Source organism: Phocoena sinus, chromosome 21, assembly GCF_008692025.1.
Source record: "Phocoena sinus isolate mPhoSin1 chromosome 21, mPhoSin1.pri, whole genome shotgun sequence".
In the NCBI taxonomy this organism is placed as follows: domain Eukaryota; kingdom Metazoa; phylum Chordata; class Mammalia; order Artiodactyla; family Phocoenidae; genus Phocoena; species Phocoena sinus.
Window position 1 is genome coordinate 32,065,999 of NC_045783.1, and position 12,246 is coordinate 32,078,244.

The 12,246-nt window shown below is 41.4% G+C and overlaps 1 protein-coding gene across 1 annotated transcript in view; it reads right to left on the minus strand.

The window, feature by feature from the left end:
• ZMAT4 (zinc finger matrin-type 4) overlaps positions 1–12,246 on the minus strand; it is a 340,674-nt gene that overhangs the window by 102,246 nt on the left and 226,182 nt on the right. Inside the window, exon 5 of the mRNA XM_032618467.1 lies at positions 11,202–11,429. Within this exon, the coding sequence (XP_032474358.1) occupies positions 11,202–11,429 (228 nt within the window). The remainder of the gene's footprint in view (positions 1–11,201; positions 11,430–12,246) is intronic.

The following is a 12,246-nucleotide window of genomic DNA, read 5'->3' on the forward strand; positions in this document are numbered from 1 at the left end:
CCAAATGCCCAGCCCTGGGATTTGCGCTTCAGCAGAAGGTTCTGATGGGATCTGGGTATGCAGTTGCGAGTCAATCATGGGCAGGCCCCGCCTGTACATGGAAGGCACAGCTGTCAAGGGCTCGGGAGGACCAACTGTCCACCAAATTCTGTTGAATTCACATCCAATTTGTTCCTCATTTTCTCCCTTTACTGATATTCCTGCTGCTACTACTTTCTTTAGCTCAAGTTGGCATAATTTCTCACTGGATTAAATTAGTAGCCTCCCAATAAAACTCCCTGCCTCCCATCCAGTTCCCTTCTAATCCAGGCTCCACACTGCTGTCTGTAGACATCTCTTTCAAAAATACAAATATCAACACGTAACTTTCCTGCCAAAAATCTTTAAGTTACTCCCCATAACCTTCAGGGCTCAGTTGGAAGTATTCAACCGGCGCCATGATCTGACTGTTTCTCCAGGTGTTTCTCCCATTTACCCCAAAAGTGGCCTTAAGCTCCAGCCATCCCACACAGTTCCCCCAGGGGGCGCTGCTGTCCCTCCAGCTCGCAGGCCTTTGCGTGGGGTCCGTCCTCAGCCGGCAGTGCGGTCCCACTCAGCTGCTTGACCTGCACATCTTCCAGTATCCTTCAAGGTTCACCTGACGCCTCTGATCGCACCACCTGGGAGTTCCACCTCCATTCCCACGCCCACTGTCACCTTCACAGGGCTCTCTTACTTGCCCACTTAAACAAGGCTCAATCAGTGGCCAGAATCCTCTGTTCTGAAATGAAGACTTGAACGGGGATTTGTTAGGTCCATTTTCCTGTGAAGAAGCTGCCCAAACATGCCTGGATGCACCTAATGCATCTCTTTCTAACTCCCCTGCTCTTTTTCAGGAACCAACATGCTCCTCCCCAGCTTGGTTTCCTCCCCAAGACCGTCAAGAAATTTCGGTTCTCCCCCCATGCCCCCCCTCCCCCAAAACTATTAAAGAGGCCTTGGTCAGTAGGACTTTCATACTAAAGGAACTCCAGAGCTTTTTCTTTGTCCTGAAAACCATGCATGAATGATGGACCTCCGGCCAGAATGGGCTGCTACCCGAAAAACCTGCTTGTGATCTGAGAAATGTAGCCCCGAACAAAGGAAGCAGGTAAAGGGTGCGTCCCCAGGAATGACAGAAGCAGGACCTGCTCTTGGACAGAGGGAAGAGCTGGTGACCCGGAATGGAAATGAACTAAGCCCTAAAGTAGAGAAAAGGTGGAACATTTGGATTCACAAATAAAATGAGATGCAAACACCTGGGTGCACTTAGAATAAATCACAACTTCTTCCCAAGAATAAATCACAACTTCTTCCCATGACCTATTTGACCTATGCAGTGTGACCTCATCTAGGTCACAATCTCACTTTTTACCCCTCTCCTCTCATTAGCTTCAGGCCCTCTGCACCTGCCAGCACCTCTGCTTGAAGGGGCAGGTGCTTCGTGTCAGGAGCCTTCAGGTCACAGTTCAAAATGTCAGCTTCTCTGAGTGGTTGTCACTAACTTTCCCATTTAAAGGAACACACCTCCCATTAGCACTTGTCACAGGCTAAATGTATTTTGCTTGTTTATTTCCTGCTTCTTCTCAATAGGAACCTTCTCTTCTCATTCACCGTAGAATTTCCAGCACTTTGTGCTTGGTACCAGATAGGAGCTCAATGTTAGTGGAGAATAAATGAAAAAAATCATAGAAGGCATCAAAGAGGAAATAAATCAACACATAACAAGCTTTCTGTTTCTCAAGTCTTGACTTCGAGTCACCTGATCAGAATTTCTGCTTCTATCATCTCACAGGGAGATTAGGAGCCCACGAGCAAACTGTTAACTCCAATTAATTTGCTCCCCAAAACTCTGGAATCCCCAAGCGTATTGGAGTGGCCATGTCCTAAGGGAAAATGGTTGTCAGATGAAGGAAGGATTGTTGAAAACTCAAATGGAGGTTCTCAAGCAACCTTCAGCTGGGAAAGTGTGCCCTGTCTTTGCCGATTCCCGCTGTCACATCCATCAAGTCTTGGGCAGAGGACCTCAGAAAAACTATTTTCTGTTGACCTGGTCCTCATGAGAATAGGCAGAAATCTCGATCAGATTTTTTTAATGAAATCCTTGACTTGTGTTTATTGCGTATATTAATGCCTCCTGTGGATGAGATGTTTTCCACTCCAAAGTCTACAAAGGGTATGACAGCACAGTATTTGTCACATGGGTCGGGTGTCCACCTGCATTCTGATTGTGGTGGTTTAAAAATGTCCACGTGTTCTCTGGTAGTCCCCTCTTCAAAGGTGGAGTTGAATTCCCAGCCACCCCTCGAATAGGGACTGGCATTGACTTCTAACCAACAGAAGGTGATGGAAGCGAGGCCATGTGACCTTGGAGCATCCTAGAAAGATGGCTTTCACCTGAGGCTCTGTAGGAAGCCAGGGCCACAGCACGAGCACCTTCAAAACTCCTGAGAGAGGCCCACAAGGACAAAAACAGAGGCCTCCTACCAACATATGAGTGACTCACATTTTCTTTCTTCTTTTATTTGGCTTTTGCAATTGACATGCCACTCTCCCCACTCTCTCCTTGGATAAAGTTATGTGAGTTTTGACAAACAAACACATACAGCCAGGAAGCCATATCAGGCTCCAGACAAGTTCCACAACCCCCAAATGCCCTCTTACGGCCCCACTGTAGCCAACCTCTTCCCCTCACCACCAATGACCGGCAACCACGACTCTGTTTTCCAGAATGGAATGGGCCACCTTTAGAAGTAGAACTGCAGCCCAGGCTGACATCTCAGGTGCAAAGTGATAAGAAACCTCAAGCCAGAATCACCTAGCCAAGCCACTCCCAAATTCCTCCCTGGAAACTTTGAGAGATAATAAATGTTTACCATGCTTTAAGCCACTAAGTTTTGGGGTGATTGTCGCACAGCAATAGTTGCACCTGTTGCCTTTGGAAACTGTTCATTTTTTGATTTAGACTGCCTTTCCTTTCCTGGTCTTGGAGAAGCCCCAGTGCCCAAGTCCCCTGCACAGGTACCTTAGGTGACCTGAAGGTGGAGGAGGGCCACTGAATGATACGGCCAAGCTGTCTACCGCCTGCCACGTGGGCAAAGGCCAAACTAATATTTAGAGGAACCCACAATCATCTGAAAGTCCACAGCAGAAATAATTCAAAAAGTAAATCTCTCTCACTCCCGTGTTCTGTCTGTTTTGAGGAAAGTGTTCTCATTTTCACTCACATACCACTTTTATGATTTGAAGTCCTGGGTAAGCTTTCTGTAACCCCTGGAAATGATTCCCCATTCCCTCCAATAAAGGCAGAAGCTGCATTACAGAGGGAGTCATCAATTCTAGCAGCCTCTCTAGAAATAGCTTTCTCTTCACAGAATTTTGCTTCTCAATCCCAGGCACCTGGAAAAATTGAATATGATTTCTTTGCCTTTTCTAGATTCTCTCTAACTGAGATGGAGTCATGAAGGTAGAGAAAACTCTTTTATTAAAGTATAGGATGTACCCTGTAAATCATTCATTCCCAGAAAGCTGAGAGTTGAACTGTGCCCATTCTATACTTGAATTCAAAGAGAGTTTACTACTAAAATATACATAAGTTCCCAAACTTAACTGTTCTGAAACAAAAGAGTTAATCATCAGAGTTCTAGCTAGTCAATGAGGAGTCATTGGAAATGGATGCACCTCCAATCAGGAGCCATAACTTAGAAGGGGACAGTTACCCCACTTCTCTGGGCCCCAGAACCCTGCTCTGTTAAAACAAGGGGCAAAATTCATGATGTTTGATGTCCTTTCCAGCACTGTCTGCGTCTGATGCTCAGAAACATTATGAAATTTTCAGATGAATTCTTTTGCTCTGTTTTCGTTTCCTCCGAAACAATGAAATAACTTGCATCTTCTCATCCTAACACTTTTAAAAGAATAAATAATAAATGTCTGCAAAATGAATATTCTATTTCCACTGAGCTCTAAATTCATAATTTATACTCTCCCTGTTTCTACATAAGAAATTGCCTTATATCTGTGTTTTATGCTAGCAAGAAGAAATCGAACTACAAAGAAAACCTCTAAAGCACTTTCTGTCCATTGGAGTTTATAATTCTATAATTCAATAACTTCCTTTGCTTTCTAGATTGGACTCCATGTTCAGAAAGAGGTGGCCGTTTTTCTTATTAAGCTAAAAGTTGGAAGTAGAGACAGATGTCATCTACTTTCTGGAACAAATATCACTAAACTTGAGTCAGTAACCAGGTTATTCACATTAATAACTATTTAGGCCAATCCCATTTAAAATCTCTTGTTAATCTACAAGAATAATTTCCTTTTTAAAAATTTGATTTGCCACTTGAAGCAAAGGAAGGCCAGAAAGCTAATACGGTTCTGTAGAGTTTCCAATGACTAAATAGTGTGGATACCAAAAAAATACAAAAGGTACGAGGTTTTTTTGTGCTATTAAATTATATACAAATAATAGGTAGAAAGTTATGTGTAGGTCACAGGAATCAAGGTCAATGTATAAAAATTAATTGTATTTTCTATATGTCAGTAAGAAACACATAAAAATGAAATTTCAAAAAATATAATTTAGGGCTTCCCTGGTGGCACAGTGGTCGAGAGTCTGCCTGCCGATGCAGGGGACACGGGTTCGTGCCCTGGTCCGGGAAGATCCCACATGCCGCGGAGCGGCTGGGCCTGTGAGCCATGGCCGCTGAGCCTGTGTGTCCGGAGCCTGTGCTCCGCAATGGGAGAGGCCACAACAGTGAGAGGCCCGCGTACCACAAAAAAAAAAAAAAAAAAAAAAAAAAAAAAATATATATATATATATATAATTTATAATAGTGTTAAAGAGCACAAAGTACTCAAGGACACATTCAACTAATAATGTGTAAAATCTTTACATGGAAAACTACGTGATAGTGCTGATGGAACTTAAAGAAAGAAGTAAATAGGGAGATATATGATGTTCATGGATTGTAAGATTCAATATTGTGAGTCATTTAAATAAATCTCCCCAAATTGATCTATAGATTAAATGAAGTCCCATTCAGTATTCCACCAAACTTTCTATGTAGAGACTGAAAAACTGATTCTAACATTTATAAAGAAATGTGAAGGATTTAGAACAGCCAAAAAATCTTGAGAAAAAAAATAACGCTGGAGAACTTGCACTACCTATTATCAAAAGTTCTCTAATGCTATAAATAAATACGGTGTGGTGCTGGCATAAAGATAGACAAATAAATCAATGGAACACAATAGATTGTATAGAAATAGACTCACACATAATTAATAGATTTTCAAAAGAGGTGCCAAGAAAATCCAATGAGGAAAAAAATAATAATTTCTACAAATTTGCTGCAACAACTGGGTAAATATCTAAAAACAAAATGAATTTCAACCCCTTCCTCACACCATACACAAAAATTAATTGGAGATACATCATAATTCTAGATGTGAAAGCTAAAATTATGAAACTTGTAGATGAAAATATACAAGATTACCTTTGATCATGAGTGTAGGCAAAGATTTTTTAGATGGGACACAAAAAGCAATGATTATGAAAGAAAATAAAGAGAAATTATACTTTGATAATTCAATAGTGTCTGCTTACCAGACATTATTTAAGAAAATGAAGAGCCAAGTCATAGTCTAGGAGAAAATATTCACAATGGGTATACCTGACAAAGGATTTGTATTTATAATATATGAAAACCTTCTACCTACTACTCAACAATAAAGCATGGTACTGACACAAAAACAGAAATATAGATCAATGGAACAGGATAGAAAGCCCAGAGGTAAACCCAAGCACATATGGTCACCTTATCTTTGATAAAGGAGGCAAGAGTATACAATGGAGAAAAGACAGCCTCTTCAGTAAGAGGTGCTGGGAAAACTGAACAGCTACATGTAAAAGAATGAAATTAGAACACTCCTTAACACCATACACAAAAATAAACTCAAAATGGATTAGAGACCTAAATGTAAGGCCAGACACTATAAAACTCTTAGAGAAAAACGTAGGCAGAACACTCTATGACATAAATCACAGCAAGATCCTTTTTGACCCACCTCCAAGAGAAATAGACATAAAAACAAAAATAAACAAATGGGACCTAATGAAACTTAAAAGCTTTTGCACAGCAAAGGGAACCATCAACAAGACGAAAAGACAGCCCTCAGAATGGGAGAAAATATTTGCAAATGAAGCAACTGACAAAGGATTAATCTCCAAAATTTACAAGCAGCTCATGCAGCTCAATATCAAAAAAACAAACACCCCAATCCAAAAATGGGCAGAAGACGTAAAGACATTTCTCCAAACAAGATATACAGACTGCCAACGAACACATGAAAAGATGCTCAACATCACTAATCATTAGACAAACACAAATCAAAGCTACAATGAGGTATCACCTCACACAGGTCAGAATGGCCATCATCAAAAAGTCTACAAACAATAAATGCTGGGGAGGGTGTGGAGAAAAGGGAACCCTCTTGCACTATTGGTGGGAATGTAAACTGATACAGCCACTGTGGAGAACAGTATAGAGGTTCCTTAAAAAACCAAAAGTAGAACTACCATATAACCCAGCAATCCCACTACTGGGCATATACCCTGAGAAAACCATAATTCAAAAAGAGTCATGTACCACAATGTCCACTGCAGCTCTATTTACAATAGCCAGGACATGGAAACAATGTTAAGTGTCCATCAACATATGAATGGATAAAGAAGATGTGGCACGTATATACAATGGAATATTACTCAGCCATAAAAAGAAATGAAATTGAGTTATTTGTAGTGAGGTGGATAGACCTAGAGTCTGTCATACAGAGTGAAGTAAGTCAGAAAGAGAAGAACAAATACCGTATGCTAACACATATATATGGAATCTAAAAAAAAAAAAAAAAAAGAAATGGTTCTGAAAAACCTAGGGGCAGGACAGGGATAAAGATGCAGATGTAGAGAATGGACTTGAGGATACCAGGAAGGGGAAGGGGAAGCTGGGACAAAGTGAGAGAGTGGCATGGACATATGTACACTCCCTAATGTAAAATAGATTGCTAGTGGGAAGCAGCCACATAGCACAGGGAGATCAGCTTGGTGCTTTGTGACCACCTAGAGGGGTGGGATGGGGGGGTGGGAGGGAGATGCAAAAGGGAGGAGATATGGGGATATATGTATACATATAGCTGATTCACTTTGTTATACAGCAGAAACTAACACACCATTGTAAAGCAATTATACTCCAATAAAGATGTTAAAAAAATTAAATAAAGAGGCAGACAGCCAGTTTTTTTAAATAGGCAAAAGACATGAACAGACATTTCACAAAGGAAGATATACAAATGACCAACATTTTAAAGTGTTTGACATAATTAGTCAACATGGAAACACAAATTAAAGCCATAATGAAATACTCTCCTACACCCACTAGAATGACTAATACTTGAAAGACTGATAAAAACAAATGTTGGTGAGGATATGGAATTCATATATGTTGCTTTAGGGTGTGCAAAATAATGCCTCTACTTTGGAAAACATTTTGGTAGTTTCTTGTTCAGTTAAAAATACACCCAACTTATGACTATGACCCAGCAATTCTACTCTGAGGTATTTAACAAGAGAAGTAAAAACATCTGTCAACAGCAACAACAAAAAGAATGTTCATGAAAGCCTTATTCAAAATAGCCCCAAAAATGTCAAGAGGAGAATGGCTAGACATATTGTGGGATTTCTGTCTAGGAGAAAACCACTCCGTGATAAAGAGCAAGGGGCTACTCTGCTTTTTACGCAACAAAATGGATACGTTTCAAAAACAATATGAGGGCGTCCCTGGTGGCGCAGTGGTTGAGAGTCCGCCTGCAGATGCAGGGGACGCGGGTTTGTGCCCCGGTCCGGGAAGATCCCACAGGCCGCGGAGCGGCTGGGCCCGTGAGCCGTGGCCGCTGGGCCTGTGCGTCCGGAGCCTGTGCTCCGCCACGGGAGAGGCCACAACAGTGAGATGCCCGCGTACCGCCAGAAAAAAAAAAATATATGAGAAGCTAGACACAGAAAAACACATACTTTCTGTGACAATTATATGAAATTTTAGAGCAGGCAAAACTAAATTTTGGTGAAAGAAATAAGAAAATTGGTTCCCTGGAATGGGAAGTTAGGATTGACTGGGATGGGGCCCGTAAGAATGACGTCATGATGGAAAAGTTATGGATCTTGGTAGGAGCGTGGGTTACACTCAGTGAACTATATAACACTTAATATCTCTGCTTTTCACAATATATAAAATATACATCGTCTTTTTAAATTAGAAGAAAAAATCATAAATAATGTCTTGTAAAAATTATTCAATCAGGATCCTTTTGGAAATGAAAAGTATTGCCATGTTAAAAAATGCAGAATTTTAGGTGACTTTTAAATTCTGCTTTCTCTGTTAATTCATTCATTCAGCAATTTTATTGAGTACCTACTCTGTGTCTGTCACTATTCTAGGTGTTTTTGAACACATCAGTGGGCAAAGCAGACATAGATTCCTGCTTTCAAGTTGCTAACAGTTTATAGGGTGAGTAGGGAGAAATCAGGAAAACCATAATAAACCGGTAAATGATGTCGTGTTTTACTGAGAAGTGCTGGGACTTCCCTGGCGGTCCAGTGGTTAAGACTCCATGCCTCCACTGCAGGGGGCACAAGTTCGATCCCCGGTCGGGGAACTAAGATCCCACGTGCCGCACGGCCAAAAAAATAAAATAAAATAAAATAAATTAAAAACTGAGAAGTGCTAAGAAGGAGAGGAAGCCTGTGACACTGCCATCCTCCAGCTGCTTGACACCAGTTTTTTTTTTTTTTTTTTTTTTTTTTTTTTATGCGTTACGCGGGCCTCTCACTGTTGTGGCCTCTCCCGTTGCGGAGGACAGGCTCCGGACGCGCAGGCTCAGCGGCCATGGCTCACGGGCCCAGCCGCTCCGCGGCATGTGGGATCCTCCCAGACCGGGGCACGAACCCGTGTCCCCTGCATCGGCAGGCGGACTCTCAACCACTGCGCCACCAGGGAAGCCCTAGTTTTTTAAAAGTTATGGATATGCCTGTATTTACTGGTTAGCATTTTTGCCTTTATTAATTGATCGACCATGCACTAGAAGCGTTCCAGAAATAGGAGACTGTGTGTGCGCGCGCGCGCGCGTGTGTTTTAAAACATGCTAGGTTATCATCATTGCTTTATTCCCTAAACTTTTGCAATATGTAATGCCTGAATACATATACATCAAGATGTCACCTGGGGTGGGTGAAAAGGTTGGTTTCAAGGACGCTGTGTTCGATGCTAATCGCGTTTCATGTGCTACTGAGTCAGAATCACATTGAGTTATCAAGTCCAAGAGCAGCCTTTTTTGTCTTTGGGATAAAAGACAAACCACTCAGATGTTACAGAATTCAGACTCCCAAGTCATTAAGACATGGCTGTACCTAAAAGATGCAGCACCGATAATTCAAAATAGACAAGAAGAATGTGCTCTAGGAATAATTCTTCTACAAGTCATAATATCTGGCACAAAACATAAATAAAGCCCTATTTTCCTCCTTCAGTGCCTCCTGCCATGAAGGAGTCGCTGAGCAGACTTGTTATCTGCCAGGAACAGCGAGACATGGGAGGCCTTCAGCTAAAAAATACTCCTCCTGTATTTTTAACAAGACAGAGACTGTGAACACAAGAAATTCCCCAGCAGACAGCAATAGTACCAACAATTCAAAAGCATTTGCAACGTGATCCAACATACTGAAATATTAAGCTCCATGTTGTTTCTCTAGAGCTAGAAAACCTCCACAAAAATAGTGTTTTTCCTCTTTGCTCTCATTTGCTGTTTTTAATCATTATCTTGGATAAATCAGTCTCTCATCAAGCTCCATAGATCTCCTAATGGACCTGCAGTCTTAAATCTATGCTGTATGATAGGCTTCTTCCATGATAATCTGTTTATTCACCAGCTACAGCTTATCTTTTCCTCTCTTTTGCCTAAACACATATGATTCTGCTCACATGGGATAACTTCTCACATGCTAAAAGACCACCCACCTTTCTAGTTCCAACTCCAGTCCTTTTCTTTGGTGAAGTCTTCCCCAACCAACATGATCAGAAGTGACCTGTCCCTCCTGTCAGGTCACACAGCAAGATCTTCTGTCCCATTTATTTGGTCTAGAATTATACCAGGTTATTTTCCCTTGGAGGCTCATAGCCTGGTAAGGGTAATAAGAATTGCAGGCTCTACATACAGAACCCAGGTTGCATTCTCAGAACTGACTTGTAAATTTTGCTATTACAGCTATTATGATGGATGATTGCCTGGTCAACTCCTAAAAGTATAGCTAAACCATAAAATATCTGAGGTATAGTAGAGCACCCTTTGCAGAATTATTTTTCTGAGAAAATGCATTTCTACTTCTACACTGCCAACATCAATTGATCAAAACAGTTTAGGTGATCAAAAAAATGTTTAAATGGCTGTTGATGATGAAATATTCTATCAGGTTCCACAGAATGGTATGTGGCTTCCTCAGGAATCCATAGGATTGATCCTCACCCTGACTTCCAAGTCTCCACTCAGCAACTTCTGTGAAACCTCACACGAACTTCAAATGCTCCATGGTTTCCATCAACAGAGAAAATACGCATCAGATGGGGGATGGGGGGAGCCAGGTATTGATTCTATAGTGGTCCACAGCACTGTCTTACCTCAGCTTCCTAGATATGCCCATGAAAAGGCCTTGGGCTTAATTTAATCCATGAAATGGAGCCAATGTGTTGCTTTGTTTGGGCTGAATTCATAAAAGCACAAAAGTTTTTAAGATAACACCATTTAGCCTTTTTTGCATCTGCTCTTGTACTGCTCGTGTACAAAAGCATTCATTCCAGGAGGTGTTTAAAGATAAAGCAGAAGGAAAAACTCTGGTTCATGAGTGGGTGGTTTTGATCTGAAACATAGTCAATAAAAATATGGCAATCACAAATACTTTGAAAGAAAGGAGATGGAAAAAATTAGTTTTCTGTTCATTTCCTTTTTCTTCTATTCCTTTTGGAGGATCCTAGAATTGTCCTTAGTAAGCAAAGCAATAGGAAGAATCATCCCAGTTTACGAAAACACTTTCTCTGAAAGCCCAGTTCTGTGGCAGAAATCAGAAGAGTTTCTCTTACCTCTTAATTCCCCCGTATCCAGAGTTGTCCCAAGCTGTTCTAACAAAGCAACTCTTGCTGCATTCTTCTTGTGTTTCTTGCCATCATAATGCTGCTGGGCCATCAGAGGGTTGTTAAACCAGGCTGCACAGAGCCCACAGTATCTGTCTGAATCTCTTCTTTGATAGGGAGATGAGACCACTGGAGCAGTGTCCACTCTCGGAGGTTTAAGTGAGCTCAGAGGCGCTGCTGGGGAGAAAAACAACCAGAGAGAACCACAAGCCACATTAGTCCCTTCCTGAGTGCACGTGTCCTCAACAGCTGAAGATGAAAGGTTCTCCCGTTCATTCTAGAGCTCAAAAATCCAAGAATTTACTGAGATCGGGAAAAATGATCTTTGCCAGCCTTTATTTTTGAAGTTGGGCTACAATTAAAAATTCCTAACTTATTGCGTCAAAGTTTGCAATTTGTCATGGTTCCATCTGATAGTTCAGGAAACCATCCTTTAGGAGGAAAGAAAGGTTTTTAAAAATAAAATCTCGGGGCTTCCCTGGTGGCGCAGTGGTTGAGAGTCCACCTGCCGATGCAGGGGACACGTGTTCGTGCCCCGGTCCGGGAAGATCCCACATGCCACGGAGCGGCTGGGCCCGTGAGCCATGGCCGCTGAGCCTGCGTGTCCGGAGCCTGTGCTCCGCAAGGGGAGAGGCCACAACAGTGAGAGGCCCGCATACCGCAAAAAAAAAAAAAAAAAAAAAAAAAAAAAAAAGATCTCAGAGGTAAGGGAGTGATTTATTAATCAAAGCCCAAACTTGAAGTAAACATTGTACAATCACGACTTGAAAGATTCTGAATGAATGAATTAAACATTTGTGTGCTATAGATGGAAATAACTAGTAAGTAAAGGATTTGTCAAAGTGATAGAAGCTGATCTGTCAGTGGCATGGATTGTACCAACTGATGAAATCATGCTAATTTTATTGTCAGTTATTTCTGTTTATTGTGAGAGGTTATTTTCAATCCATACCTGCTAAAATTGACACTGAAAATACAATATTTTTTTAAAAGA